Source organism: Garra rufa, chromosome 18 (genome assembly GCF_049309525.1).
Source record: "Garra rufa chromosome 18, GarRuf1.0, whole genome shotgun sequence".
Lineage (NCBI taxonomy): Eukaryota > Metazoa > Chordata > Actinopteri > Cypriniformes > Cyprinidae > Garra > Garra rufa.
In genome coordinates this window covers 27074524-27091051 of record NC_133378.1, presented here as the reverse complement: position 1 = coordinate 27091051, position 16528 = coordinate 27074524, and the positions used below count along the sequence as shown (strand labels likewise).

The following is a 16528-nucleotide window of genomic DNA, read 5'->3' as shown; positions in this document are numbered from 1 at the left end:
AGCTCGGCTGTTGTCTGAGGCGAGCCGAATCGCTTATATACCGAAGATGTTCAATTTTGAATTCTTTATGAGGTGCATTTCAACCCGACAATGAACGTTTTGAAATTGGCCCAGTTGTGCTAAATAAGATTGCGGCTTGTGTCTCTCTCTCTCATTGTTAGTTTCTCTGTCTCTCTTATTCTTCCTTCCAGTCTTTTCTCCGTGTCACTCCATGTCTCCTCATACCTCTGTCAGTTTGAATTTAGTTTAATCTCCCCCTCCTCCCCCTGATTCCTTCGCTCTGTCGCTCTCCGTTTCATCTCTTCCGAACGCTCCGTCTCTTTTCTCATATCTTCCCAAACTATTGAGTAACAAACATTTCCTGCAACAGAAAGGCTAAAGGAGAGACTCAGGGAGGTGCAGAGAGGACGTTAATCCCCTTACAAGTTCACGTCACAGGGTTGCAAAGGGGGCGAGGAGTGAGAGATGGAGAAGTGACCACCACCATCGCGACTGCCATAAACAGACCGATTATGAGAGTGAAAGAGATGGAGGGAAAAAACTGAGAGGGAGAGAGAGAGAGTGTGGCAATGCTTCCATGCTTTCAACTCTGCAGGATGACAAGCGGCTGCTGCTTCTCCAATTGGTTGGGACTGCCACCAATCAGAGCGCAGACAGGGAAGGTGCCTTTAGGTTATACCCAACCCCAAAAACAAGAAGCGGGGAGAGAGAGAGAGAGATAGAGAGAGAAAAAAGAGAGAGAGAGAGCGCGCCGCAGACACCGGCTTGACTGTGCTACTGAGGCATTTCTTTATGGTATCTGAGAAATGTTCCTGTTGAGGGGAAACTGTCCATCTTCTGTCTACCGTAGAGAAGCACTGTGCGTCCCATTGCACCTACAGGGATTTCGGCTCATTCACTGACCAGGGCTCTGGCATTTCTGACCCCCCCCCCCAACCCCCGTCTCGGGACCCTCCCCCACGTTGCCCTCTGACTCACCTGAGAGAAGACGGCAGAAGACCTGCAGATCCCTCCCCTCAGAATACTGCTCGTTCACCTGGAGAGAGAGGACATACCAGATACAGGATGGACAACAGCTATGCTCTCTCTCACTCTGCGCTGGCTGCTTGACTCACTTCTGGTTCGGAAGAGAGACGCAGAGAGGAGCGCCGAGAAGAACTTGTGTTCCCCTGGATTAGAATTCGAGGAGAGTTGGTCCTGATCGCTGGAGCGAGTGTTTAAGGATGATCTTGGGTAAGTTCTTCTTCAGATCTTCTCCAAAGCGTGCTGCCACACTACAGGCACTTCAGTTGAATTGGTATTTGCGAAACATCAAGCCTTTGATTGAGCTTCTAACTCATAACTTCCTTAATGGCATTCTTTTCAACTTGTGTAGACCTGATTGTGCAAGTATTGAATCATACGGGTTTCTTCAAGATGAATTCGGGCTGAAGCTGAAGGTCACAGTTGTAGCAGCGGGTGTTCAGCAGTACAAGCTGTTTCACCCTTGGTCTGACTCCCGCTGTCCATTCACAGAGGGATTTTGATATTTAAAAAGGAAAACAGAAAGGTTTAAGATCTAAAGGAACTAAAGAAACCACTTCCCAAGTTGAACTTCTGTAGTTGTACTTTATAACAGATTATGACAAGATAAAACGATCAGTTGTTTTGTTTTTTTGTTGGCTTTTTGTTTATTGCAGTTGGGATACACTGCTTTAAGGATTCTGGCCAATACTGATATGTTGATAATAATTTTAATGTTATGGGCTATAATATATTTTTAACATAAATTTCTATTTAATTTTCATATGTGACCCTGGACCACAAAACCAGTCATACGTTTTTTTTTTATTAAGAAAAATTAGCCTTATGATTGAAAGCTGAATAAATAATTTTTCCATTGATGTATGGTTTGTTAGGATAGGACAATATTTGGCCGAGATACAACTATTTGAATATCTGGAATCTGAGGGTGCAAAAAATCTAAATATTGAGAAAATCGTCTTTAAAGTTGTCCAAATGAAATTCTTATGCATATTACTTATAAAAAAATTAAGTTTTGATATATTTACGGTAGAAAACCTACAAAATATCTTCATTGAACATGATCTTTACTTAACTTTACTTTCCTAATGATTTTTGGCATAAAAGAAAAAACAATAATTTTGATCTGTTCAGTGTATTGTTGGCTATTGCTACAAATATACCTGTGCTACTTTAAACTGATTTTGTGGTCCAAGGTCACATATTTGACAAAAAAAAAAAAAAAAAAAAAACTTATTTTACAAGTTAATTTGCTGCAAATGAGTTTAGGCATCACTACATCACATTATTTTGGAAATTTACTGAAACTTACAATGCATTTAACAGTGATGTTTATTGCTGTTTTTAAAGGGTAACTTGATGACAAACATGCTCTAAATGTAAAAATAAAGAAAATGAGCTTGCATAATTAAATATCTAAAATCCAAAAGAATTTATAACATCTGCAGAAAACCGATATGGTACCGATATCCTACATGTATCCATTTGCAAGCCTTAAATCTTCTTGGGCAATTTATAATCGTATACATCATGAGCTTTGAATTCAGTTCTGGAATTAAACCTATAAACAACCTCTGCAGTTTATTAATGTTGAGCATGAGCAATTTTTACAGTCTTTTGGGTGCTTCTAGAGAGTTCCTTCATTGCTCTAGGCTGTAGATATGCGTGTGTGTGTGTGTGTGTGTGTGTGTGTATGGAGACTAGAGGCTGCAGCATCTGAGCCAGCTTATATTCCTGCAGGGGTTGTGTGAATATAGCCTCTGCACTCTATCGCAACAACACTATCGTGTCGTGCAGTTGTCGATGTGTGGCTTAGTTCTAGATGTTTTAGATCATGATAATGGGACTTTCTAGTGTACCTGTAACATACCTGTGTTGCCGTGCTATAAAAGTGTTGCTGTGTGTGTTTGTTTGTGTAATGCTCTGTGAGGGAACACCAGTTGAGGCCACATTGTTTAACGCATGCCTGGGCTAATTTAACAGCCGGGCTGCTACACTTCTTGCCGGCATTTTCCTCGGGGCATGTTTTCCAGGGAGCCAAGCATAATGATTATAGGGCTTGTAATGTGTGATCTGTCTGCTCTATATGTGTGTGTGTGTGTGTGTGTGTGTGTGTGTGTGTGTGTGCGCATATGCCATTATTACTACAGACAGAAAGGATTTATAGTTGCAGTATATGGTTGTGCACCACAATCAGCCTCACATTTGCTAAATATATGTCTTTAGCATTTCTAGCATGCAGAATGGGCTGGCTTTATATATTTCCAATATGTAATTTAGAAAAGTGTGCATTCTCGCCTCTTATAGACTTTTTTTTATAGACTTTCTTCACTGAAAATATTGTCATCACTTACTCATCTTCATGTTGTTCCAATGATAATGATTTTTTTCTTTTTTGTAGAATACAAGAGGAGATGTTTAGCAAAATAGACGGAGACCAGGCTCATGGTTACCATTTACTTTCATTGTGGGTAAATGTGCAGCTTGGACATTCTGCTAAACTTCTCTTTTTCAAGTCTCAAGTCAAGTTTGGCATTATTTTACTGAAATATTATTTAATTATTCATTTAATTTATTTGAATTGACAATTTAATCTTAATCCTCAGAATTTTCTAACACTTTTTCAAGGTGCTTTCCACCTTAAAAAATGTGTTTTATTTATTTTGTATGCGAGGGGTTGCAGAATTGTGATGGAGTACTTGAATTTGGTCTCGTTGAACAAACAGACAAGCACAGACGTGCTGCTCCGTTCCCATCAAAAGAGGCAGGAATGATGTTTGTGACTGGAAAGATGGGCTAATGGCTTCATTAACCCATCTGATTACAGCTGCGTCTATCCAATCTAATCAGTCACGTCTGACAACGAATGTATTCAAGTAGGCTACTCCGTCTGACAGAGGGATGTTTTTAAGCACTCTGTCAGCCTCTGTGTGTTCATTACCACATTTACGTCTATTTACCTTTTTTGAAAAAACGATCAGACTATTAATAAAAGAATACTTGATTTTTATTTGCACAAAATGAGCTTGGTGCTGCTATGACCTCATGTTTAAGGACACATCTGCGTATGATGTAAAATATGCATTGCTCATTAAAAGCTCTTTTTAACTTATATGTTGTTGTTTTAATGTAGATTGTTGCTATTTTCGAACAAAGCCGTTTTGTCATTGTGGTGACCTTTAAATTGCAGATGTATTTAGGACGTTACGTCTCAGCACTGTTTTACACTCGATGTCACACACTTCGGCGGACAACACACTACATTATACGAGCTGTAGTGTGATGAAAACAACCCTTTTATGAACTTCCTTTTTCGGGCAGAATGTGTAATGACTCATTTACGGTCCTTATCTGAATATACTCTGAATGACCTTGACCAGATCACCTTCCTCCTTTTTATTCTGCACCTGCTTTTAGCCCTTTAAAGGCCTATTCACATCAAAAAATGAGAACTGTAACGATAACTATATTAGCATCCACACCAACACATGATAATGTTTTGTTTATTATAAGCGAGCACTGCAGTTATGTCATCCGCTCCTTTTCTGATTGGCTGTCAGTGTCTCAATTCTATTATATCTTTACATGTGTGTGTTTGGAAAAGTGAGCAGGTTGAGACATTTGTTCCCAGTGGTGGAGAAGACACAGCTGACTCTGATAATTGGACATAAATGTTCAGCAGTGTATACAGCAGAGATCCGCTGAGCCCCACAAGGCAGATCATACACTGACTGCCATAAATGCACACATGCAGACACACATTGACTCTCTGGAGCCATGGCATGCCGCCTGGTCCCCAGTGTTTTCATCGGCAGGACTGAGACAAAGAGTGGGGTTGGCTGCTGAAGGAGAGGTGAGTAACCCGAGCAGCAGCACTGCGATGTGCATTCACTGCCGCCTGCCCAGTGTGGAGTTTCCATTGTGGTCAGCCAGTCAGTACCCCCCCCCCCACTTTCCTCCATGCACACCTGCACACCTGCCTGAGCTTACACACAGATAAGTAAAGCTCTCAGAGCCAGTTCATTTAAAGGAATAGTGGCCAAAAATAAACGTTTGGTCATTATTTAGTCAGCCTTATGTAGTGATCTCATCTCACTTCTCTTCTATATTTATCTGATCCTGTACAGTAGCTGTATTTACATTCACATTTAGGCATTTGGCAGATGCTCATCCAAAGCATTCAAGGTATGCACTTTCAGTTCTTGCATTTCCTGGAAATCGAACCCATGACCTTTGGGTTGCAAGCACTAGGCTGTGTTGCCTGAGCTTCAGGAATGTAGTGTGAAGAAAAGGCTGAAATTTAAGTCATTTTTTACTGAAAATCTTTTTCCTGTCGCAGGTTTCAGTTATTTTATGCTTGCTCAACTTTCTGACACAATCAGTTGTGAGACGCGTTTAGCACCATTTGCTTGGTTGAATCCACATATTTTTTTATGTGATTTTTTTGGGGAAAATGCTGGATGTTCAAGCAATTTCCAAAATGCTTGTAAAAACTTACAACTTACGTTTCTGGTTTGCTTTTTTGGTATGCACAAATTGTCCTATAGGTGGTGATTTTGGTATCTTGAATTTGGAAATTAAAACTTAGATTTGTGGTTTGCACATTTCTGGTATGCACCAATTTTCCCATAAGTGGTCATTTACGAAAGGTATAATATGACATAAGTAGATGTACAATATATTACATATAGACTATTTTTATAGTACATTTGGTCATGTTTGGAGTTTGACAAGCATCTGTTACCATAAATTTTAACCAAAAAAATATAAAAAATTGAAACAAAATAATAGTGAGGAAATGACAAAATTTACATTTTGGGTGAACTATCCCTTTTAAGGGTTGACTATTAATAATATATATATTATATATAATATCAGCGCTGATATTAAAGGCGGCCAGGCCGATATTAAGCATTTTATAGCATTTTTATAATTGTTTTATAGTTAGCACTGATATTATAATATATTATATATAATATCTGTGCCGATATTAAGCATTTTTATAGCATTTTATAATTGTAGGTGTCAGTCATTTGACTGTCATTTCAAAACCAATTTGCCGATAAAATAATCTAAAAGCATTTAAAGAAAGTTTTTGTTAGAGTTCATGTTATTCATAATTTTTACATAAATTTAAATTTTTACATACAGATATATATATCGGTTTAAAATACCAGTTATCGGTCTACTTGAATTATGAAATGAAAACTTACATTTCTGGTCTGCACACTTCTGGTATGCACTAATTTTCCCATAAGTGGTGAATTTGGTATCTTGAATTTGGAAATTATTTATTTGCAAATAATTTTTGTGATTTATTCAGACCATTTTTGCATTTTTTTGCATACATTTTTTTGGTACCTGATCTACTAATATAAAACTTGGCCTAATGTGTTTTCATGCATCATATATGACGTGAATGAGATTTATGACTTGAGGTAAAGATTTATTTCTACTTTTTTCTATTTTGAGATTTTGGTAGGTTTTTCATGAAATGTGTCATATGACTTCAATAGACTTGCAATATATATGGACTATTTTTATAGTACATTTAGTCATTTTTGGAGTTTGACAATCATCTGTCCCCATACATTTTTGCAAAATAAAAAAAAGTTCATAAATTTGAAACAAAATGATAGTGAGGAAATGACTAAATTAACATTTAGGATGAACTATCCCTTTTAGGGGTTGACCTAGAGGGGCGTTTTATAGTTAACAGCATTTTTTATATAATTTTTAGATTTTTTTTTATAATTAACACAGATATTATATATAATATTATATATGATATCCATACCGATAACTAGGCCGATATTAAGCGTTTTATAGCATTTTACAGTTATCGGTATCTGTCATTTTCAAAACGATTTTACATTTCAGTTTTTGTCAGAGACCTTGTTTTTCTTAAGTTTGACGTACATTTTCATTTTTACACTAGACATACTGTATGTATCGGTTTAAAATATCGGTTATCTATCGACTTAATCTGTAATAATTGGTATTGGCATTGGCCCTGAAAAACACATATCGGTCAACCCCTAATTCCTTTAACACCAGTGTTTCCGCTTGCTACAGACATTTTAGAAGGAAGGACTGAGAATACTTCTCTGTATTTACACATGCCGTCCCTTATTTGTTTCCCCTGGAGGGATCCGTTATGTTTTGTGACATTTAGGCACAGTGCCCAGGGTCGTCTGATGTGTTGGCTTTTCTCTCAGTCTGTCTGCATCTGTGACTTTATGTTCGTTGCATGCACATCTGTCTTTATGATACGGCGTCCTCTCACGCTTCCTGTCTACCTGGTTATCTGTCATACATCCCCTCCCCCCCTCACCTTCTGTCTTCTGGCTCTCTCTCCTCCTCTCTTTTGCTGCGGTCAACCTTAATACTCACCTGTCCCTTGAGGTTGTGAAAAAAATGTGTTTGTTTGAGAAGTTCAGCATTTTTTTCCATCTCCTCTGCATGGCTAGAAGAGAATGACACAGCAATTATAAGATCTGTCCCCTGAAGTGCAGTCCGAATGCTGCATATTATAGCCTAATTTAATCTAGACTCTTGCCCTTCATTTTTAAATGTGTACTTTACTTAAGCATGATGTACTACACTGTAGAATAGACTAGCGTAATTAGTTGTTGTGTTTTGAGCAACATGGCTTCTAGCTAAAGGGTTTAGCTGGTTAATAGTGTATGTTTACAGACCAATCTGCAAGACCAACCACAAACTGCTCTGGTCTAGGGTGGTCTTTATAGCCAGATGTTCAAAGTTTGTCTGGTTTGATGTTTAGAGAGTTTGGACAACAATTTTACTACATCAGTATTGAGCAAATTTATTGGGCAAATACCATGTTTCTTCATTGAAAGTACTTAATATTATTTTGCCAAAATGAGAGAGATCATACAAAATGTGTGCTCTTTTTTATTTAGTACAGACCTAAATAAGATATTATACTTAGGTAATTTACACATAGTCCACAAGAAAAATGAATAGTTGAATTAATAAAAAAGACCCTGTTCAAAAGTTTACATACACTTGATTCTTAATACTGTGTTGTTATCTGAATGATCCACAGCTGTTTTGTTTTTTTTATTTAGTGATAGTTGTTCATGAATCTCTTGTTTTCCTGAACACATAAACTGCCAGCAGTTCTTCAGAAAAATCCTTCAGGTCCCACAATTTCTTAGGTTTTCCAGCATTTTTGTAGCCTGACGAGCCAGACCCACATAAATGTAGGGTCTGGGCACTCTCCATAGACGGGGCTCAACCGGAGGGGCGGGATAAACGGTTGTCTTTTAAACTCACTCTCCACGTAATAGGATAGCGCTACAACCAATCAGAGCAACGAAGAAGGTGACCTAGTCAACTCCAAATACATCCTTCTTTTGTAAGAACGACCTCAGTGCAGTTTCTTGTTCTTTTTTTAGAGAAAAGCTTAATTCCAAGTCTTTCAGAGTGGCGGTCAAAGCCGATTCGAAAGAGAGTTGTCCGCTAGCAGCAGCCATCGCTCTATCTCTCACACGTAATTCACGGAACCAGAGAACGTCTGACGGAACTTATGGTCGCAGGTCAGTCATCATCATGTTAAGCCCGCCCACCGACTCGTGATTGGCCCGGTCGATTTTGGATTTTTGGAAATCTCAAGTGAACGGAGAGTTACTAGACTGCCCTTAGAAGCAAATGTAATTTGCTGCCGCTAGGGGCGCGTCTAGATTCTAGGCTAGCATTTTTGAGTATTTGAACCCTTTTTCTAACAATGACTGTATAATTTTGAGATCCATCTTTTCACACTGAGGACAACTGAGGGACTCATATGCAACTATTACAGAAGGTTCAGACGCTCACTGAGGCTCCAGAAGGAAAAACGGTGCATAAGAGCCAGGGGTGTAAACTTTTGAACAGAATGAAGATGTGTACATTTTTCTTATTTTGCCTAAATATCACATTTTTTTTCATTTAGTACTGCCATTTAGAAGCTACAAAAGATACTTACATGTTTTCCAGAAGACAAAATAACATTTACCCTTAACTTTAAAATTCAAAAAGTTTTCACCTCCTGGCTCTTAATGCATTGTGTTTCCTTCTGGAGCATCAGTGAGTGTTTGAACATTCTGTAGTAGTTGCATACGAGTCCCTCAGTTGTCCTCAGTTTAAAAAGATGGATCTCAAAACCATACAGTCATTGTTGGAAAGGGTTCAAATACACAAAATGGCTGAAAAACCAAAGAATTTGTGGGACCTGAAATTTTTTTTCTGAAGAACAGCAGGCAGTTTAACTGTTCAGGACAAACAAGGGACTCACAAACAACTCAAAAAAAAAAAAAACACAGCTGTGGATCATTCAGGTAACATTCAGGTATTAAGAATCAAGCGTTTGTAAACTTTTGAAAAGGGTCATTTGTACACTTTCAAATATTGTTTTCTCTTGTGGACTATAATTCTACTTTTGACATCACGGCTCTTGTTTGCCCCTTTAGAGCACTCAACAGTCAAATTTGTATTTGCATGATATTTTTCATTTGTTTTGACTGTGTAGATGCTCTACAGTATACTGAGGGATTTTTGGCAGATCATTTTTATCTTATCACTTCCACAGTCTTTTGTGACAGTTGCAGAACCTGCTAGAGCATAAGTGTGTAATGCTAAACATGCAGAGTTTGTCACACTTATGTTGTTCACTTTGGAGAAACTCAAACTGTTTTTTCCATGCTGTTTTCCCCCTCCTCACACAGATACTCTTCAGTTTGATTTTATGTGCAGTTTCACACCCATTAAAGCTAAACACCTGCTAGTGGTTTGGCTGAGCAACTGCTGGTTAGCCACTGCACATTCACTTCCCGTTTTATAACCTAATCAAACCTGATGTTAGCGTTCTCCACAAATGGTTTTGTTTTTGTCTCAGCTGGCGAGATTTCACTCCGGAGAACCATCAAGAAAATCCGATATCTGACAAAACGAGCAGGGAAACGTTTGAAGAAATGGGGAACGACGTAATAAATTAGACCCAAGGGGGGAAATCATTACTCACTAAAACAGCACGTGTGTGTTTTTCTCCTAGACAGGTCAGCTGCGCGCATCGTAGGAGGTCAGTTTATTTTTTTGCCAAATGGCAGGTTAACTGCACTTGAGCTTCAAACGACATGAGCATAGCTTACATCTCCGTCCACCTCCTCCCTTTCCCCATCAAACGCAGCCATCACTCTTAGCCGGACATACAGACTGGCTGGGTGCTAGAAGACTGTCAATAGTGGGTGTAACGGACACTAATGAATTGCCTATAACAAGAGCTCTGGGAGGCGGAAATGCATTACTGGCTGTGTGAGGCCCAGCAGACTGAATGAAATGGTCCCAACTGTCTCTTCATCCACACACACACACACACGCATTGCACCTCATTCCTGGCCCGAATACGTACTCTAATGGTTTAAGCATAGTGTGTGTTAGTGCCAGGTGTCCAACAGAGCTGCTCTTTAAAGCACGCGGCCAACCCTCTGTGGGATCCTGTAACACGGTGTGCTTTCTAACAAAATGCGCTCCTGGTATATGTGTTTGCTGTGATGCACATGGTCGACAGGATCCTGGCTTTGTTACAGAGCCTTCTTGTTTGCTTTACGGTTTATTTTGTTGTATAGACAGGACTCAGAGAGCAAACAAATCATAAAAGCCTGAATATACAATAGCAGCAATGGGGTCATCCTTTGAATAAGGCAGTTTATGAAATACGCCAACCAGAGCGGATGATAAATACATACATCCGTCCACAAACAGCTCACATTTATCAATAGTTTGAGCGCAAATCCCTGACAAATTGGACGGCTGGATGAATTATGAAGCTTATATCTCCAGGTTTTCGAGGGAGGGAGAAGTGTGTCTGTGTTTGTGTGTGTGAGTGAGTGTGTGTGTGTGGAGAGAAAATACAGTGTTTGCCATTCAAGCAAAGATGTGTATAGCTGGTATTACATTGTTTCCCACTGTTGTTAAGGTTTCGAAAAAGAGGAACAAAATCAATTCTCCTTGAAATTCTGGAAGGTCGATGCTTGGGAGCGTGGAGGGGGATATGAGGGAGGGCTGGAGATGTGATAGCTTGCAGCAGAGAGGGAGAAATCTCCTCCAAGCCTACTGACAAGACTATTGAGTCTTTTAATACCCTCTCTGGATAAGTTCATGCATGGAAACTGAAGCACTTTTTGTAAGTCACTCTGAATAAACGTGTCTCGCTATATGCCTTTAGGATAGTTCACCCAAAAATGACACTCCTGTCAGCCTGTATTTACTCTCATTTCAATTGATACATGTGTGATGTGATTTTTTTTTTCTTCTTTCCCCTGTGGAGTATAAAAGAAGCAGAATGTCCAGGAAAAACTTGTTTTTTGTTCTTAGAAAAAAAAATAAAATGGTACATTTAAAATTAAATGTAAAATTTTTAAATGCTACATTTAAACCGAAAATTTGAAATGCTATATTTAATTATATTTAATTTAATTTAATTTAAATGCTGCATTTCAAAACAGTATATATATATATATATACTGTATATTCTAAAATAATAAGATATATTATATATAAGGTAATAATTATAAATAGATTATAATTATAATAGAAGGAAATTTATTAACAAAATAAAGTATATTATATTATATTATAAAGTACTGTATGCTTATATGGTAAATATATACACTAACAAAAAATGTATAAAGGTTAAAAGTATGAATTGTCTTATAAATCATGAATGAAGGGCACTACCACAATTTTTAAAATATTTTTTTTTTAAATGTTTGAAATTAAATTAATTTAGAAACTTTTTATGGTTCTGTGCTTTGCAGTTGAATTTTATGTTGTTTAAAAAATGCATTTTAAGGCATTTATTTAGTGTAACCTTCTGTTTTGTTTATCTTTCTTTTTTTTTCCTTTTTTTTTTTTTTTACAATTTAGGATTTAATGGCATACAGTTTTGTAAAGTAAAAAATAAACTACCAGTCAAATGTTTTTGGACAGTAAGATTTTTAAACGTTTTTTTAGGTCTCCTTTACTTACCAAGCCTGCATTTATTTGATCCAACATACAGAAAAATATTTGTATTATTTGAAATAACTGTTTTCTATCTGAATATATTTTAAAATGTTATTTATTCCTGTGATTTCAAAGCTGAATTTTTAGCATGATTACTCCAGTCATTTGATCATTCAGAAATCATTCTAATATGCTGATTTGCTGCTCAAAAAACATTTATTATTATTATTATTATTATTATTATGTTAACACCAACAGCTGAGTAGATTTTTTTCAGGTTTCTTTGATGAGTAGCATTTTAAAATTTACATAAAAATTAAAATATATTCAAATAGAAAGCAGTTATTTTAAATAGTAAAAATATTTCACAATAATACTGCTTTTGCTGTATTTTGGCTCAAATAAATGCAGGCTTGGTGAGCAAAAGAGACTTACTTAAAAAACATAAAATCTTCCTATCCAAAAACTTTTGACTGGTAGTGTATACCTATATTATATATATTTTTTACCCATCAAAATTTAATTGGACTGGGAAAATTGCGCTTTATATACACCCAGAATGTTTAGTGATGCCAAAAAGGAAAGTTTCAAACTTGTAAATATGACTTGTAAGTATACATATTGACTTAAATGTAAATGCATTGTAGCTTAAGTCTAAAAAAAATTCCTGGGTTCTCCCATAGACACATCATAGGGGAAAGTTCAGTCAAAATTTTTCTTTTTCATCACTTTTTTTTTTTTTTTGACTATAAGGTGTTGAGCAGTCTGACAGCTTGTGGGAACAAACTGTGTGATTGTTTTGGCCTGAAGACTAGCTTGACCCTCTTGTCCCCTCTGTCCCAGAGAAAATGTCACGTTATGTTTATTCAGGCTCCAAATTACTGACTGTTTATTGTAAATCCATCATTAAAAAGAGGCTGAATAGTTTTAATGGGCTTTGGAGGCAGTTCCAGCTATGAAGGCTGGGCTCAGACCTGCCTGAATGCTGTGTGTGTGTGTTAGAAGGAGATAAAAGGAGAACATGTCTCTGTGTGTGAATGTGGATCTTGCAGCAGTGTTTGGATGAGTGCCATAGAGTCATTGGCTAGCAGGTAGCTTCCTTGGTGAAAAGAAAAGTGATGCGCCAGTCAGGGGCTTGTGGTATGCACACCTGCACCTCCTCTCCGCTTCCCTTCCTCCTTCATTTTGCGATCTGGTAAAGGGCAGAGGATATGGAGGGACTGCGCTCAGACCTGCCCCTGCCCAGGAGGTAAATGCGCTGATGAGTGTGTGCATGCACATACCTCTGTGGAGATTAGACTAGGTGCACCAGGCCCACATGGCTAGCCAGGTCCAGCGATGAGTATGGAAACCTATCCAACGTAGCTGCACTTTTGGCGGTGACAGACATGCCTGAGCACATTGGCTGATATTTCAGCTTCCTTGCGGAGGTGTATCCATGAATTATGAACACTTTAGTCTCCCTTTGGTCTCAAGCCCTTAATGAAAAATGCCTTTTTTCTTGAGTATGCCCTCGTTAGTGGTAGGAATTTTGATTAATTTAAGAAAAAACATGTTTATAGAGCGCTCTCTTGTTTGATAGCTTTTTTCAGAAAGGTAGATACACATTAGTATGAATCACAAACATAACATGATGGTCTGTACACGAATAATATCACTCACTTTCTGTTTAATTAATCCCATTAGACACATGAATGAAGGTGAAGAGTGTTGAAACCTGTTTTTTCTTTATTAAATAGCAAATAATAATTATTTAACTTCTCTTTTTTTTTTTTTTCTGCACTAAGTGACTTAATTCTTTTGAATCAGTTTATCAAAAAGATTGTTTAGATTCATTCACTGATTATTTCACTTCTTTTTTTTTTTTTTTACACCAGTATGTAGTTACAAGTGAGTGTGTTTTTGTTTGTTAAGAGTGAATCATTCAGTTGATATCTGAAAATTTTGGAAAACTGGAAAAAATCGTGATTTGTTCACTTAAATTATTTGGTCACATAAAACAATGGATTGTTAAAAAATAATATTCATATTTTATTTCTTTCTTTTTCTTTATTCTTTTTTCTTTATTCCATTGACTTTTTGAATTTTGAATCTGTTCATCAAAAATATTTGTTACTGATTCATTTATTTACTGGCCCTTTCATTGCACCAGTATGTAACTACAAGTGAGTATGGTTTTGTTTGTTAAGAGTGAGTAATTGAATCATTTACGCAACCAGTTTAAAAAAAAATTTAAAGTGAAAAAAATAAATAATTCTTTTAAATAAGTTCACCAAAAATATTTTTTTTTTCTTTATATCAGTATGTGGTGACACGTAGGGTTGCAAAAAGTGGAATATTTCCTGAAATTTGGAAACTTTACAGTATTTTTTGGAAACATTTGGGGTGTTTTCAGAAATTTTCTTGACATTTTCCACCCCTTTGCAACCCTAGCGATAAGTGAGTGTATTTTTGTGTGTTAAGAGAGAGTAATTGAATCATTTACACAACCAATTTATTTAAAAAAATTAAAACCTAAAAATAGAAGCTCAGTCACATAAATATTTTGTTAAAAACATTGATTTATATATATAAACTGTGCTTTGAGAATAATTTATATTATTTAAGTCTGTGCAATCAATTTATTTATATTTATTTTTTTTGATTCATCCCAGTAACTTGATTCTTTTGAATCAGTTCACCAAAAAGATTTTATTATTTCATTATACCAGAATGCGGCAACAAGTGAGTGTAGTTTCGATAGTGAGTATTTGAACAATTTATGCAACCAACTTATTAAAAACATATTTAAAGAAAATTGGGTAATACTTTATTTTACGGTCTCTTAACTAGTTGCTTATTAGCATGCATATTACTAGAATATTAACCATTTATTAGTAGTACGAATTAGGCACATATTAATGTTTTATACTTCATGACCTTAATCTTCATTCTTAATCCTACCCAATAGCTAAACTTAACAACTACCTTACTAACTATTAATAAGCAACAAATTATGAATTTGTTGAGGGAAAAGTGGTAGTTAATAGTGAATAAGTGTTCCCTATCCTAAAGTGTTACCGAAAATTGATTTGTTTAAAAACTGTGATTGATATTATTTGGGTGTGGACCATCAATTTTTATTTTTTGACTTGATTCTTTTGAATCAGTTCAACAAAAAGATTTCATTATCTTATTATACCAGTATGTGGCAGCATGTGAGTGTATCTTTATGTGCCAATAAGTCATTGAACCATTCACATAACTGATTTATTAAATGCACTTTGTTGATAAGCGAAAAAACTATTTGTTGAAATGAATGTTTTTATTCCCTGTAACGATTCACTCATCTAAATTTGCTCATAAACAAAACACTATTTAATCAAAGTTGAAGTGTTTACAATCTTCCACTTGAGTTACAGAGGCAATTTATAGTATAGTCCTGAAAAGCACATAAGCTTTTAAGAAGAGATTCTAGGTTTCTCACCAAAGCCCTCCATCACTGGTCCATTTCCAGCTCAAACGGCAACACTGTGCTCTCCTGCGTCGTCTTATTGAGATGTGGCCAGTGGCTTAAACACGTTGTGAGAACTCTGATGAAAAACAGCAAAGCGGCTTGTGGAAAAAGACGTGGGCCATTTCCATAAAATTAGCTTAGCAAATGGAACGAAGCAGCAGCCCCTGCAGAGCGAAGACAACAGCAAGACTCGCTGAAAGACTCTGCAAAACGGCTAGTGCTGATCTCATATACGTGGCCTTTCATGGAATTAAGCACAAAATATCTTCACACTGGCAGTGGATTGGATTAAAGAGCATATTATACAGCACCGCATCGGTAAAGCACCACTAAATAAGATCCCAGCCGCCACATTCCTGTGTTTTTGTTGTCTATCTCCACATAAGTGTTGCTATATTGGGCGATGGGAGTGATTCGGCTTTGTGGCACCCCAATAATCACAGCACATGCACCGCTACATATCTTCATTAGCAGATTAGCTGTGGGAAATGAATCCTGCTTTGTTCCTCCTCCACCCAAGCCTCATTCCCAGTTTTTTCTTCTTCTGTCATTTCTACTTAGGCTTCTCTCTTGGCTTTGTACACACACACGCACGTCAGCTTGCTAGGATGCTAGCTTCTGTTAAGCTCTTCTTTTGTTCCCTGAAGGTGCATCAGCCGCCCAGTGGGTGTACTGACTCGAGACAGAACAAATTAAGGTCACAGCAGGCAGTGGACAGCAGAGAGAACCTGTGCTAGACCAACCTTCCCTGTCCACCTTCAGCACATCACAGAACGCAGTTGAGACCCGCCGCTAGCTTACTCTAAGGAGTCATAATCATTTAATCAAGACCCTTCACGTCTAGCCGTCCTCCCGCTCTCCCCGGAGGCCTAAATCGCCTATTGTTCGTATATAGAGAATTGATGAAAGGTGATGAGTGTCTTTGAACTTGAGTAGGAAGAGAAAATGGGGATTGTGAAGTACATGTGAGATGTGCTGCCGCAGCTCTGAGGGCTGTTTTTTGAT

General features: G+C 37.2%; 1 protein-coding gene across 1 annotated transcript in view; it reads left to right on the top strand.

Annotated features, from left to right (window-relative positions):
• Positions 1–962: 962 nt before the first annotated feature.
• Positions 963–16528, top strand: part of znf385a (zinc finger protein 385A) — a 106592-nt gene continuing 91026 nt past the window's right edge. Inside the window, exon 1 of the mRNA XM_073823139.1 lies at positions 963–1233. Within this exon, the coding sequence (XP_073679240.1) occupies positions 1224–1233 (10 nt within the window). The 5' untranslated portion in view covers positions 963–1223. The remainder of the gene's footprint in view (positions 1234–16528) is intronic.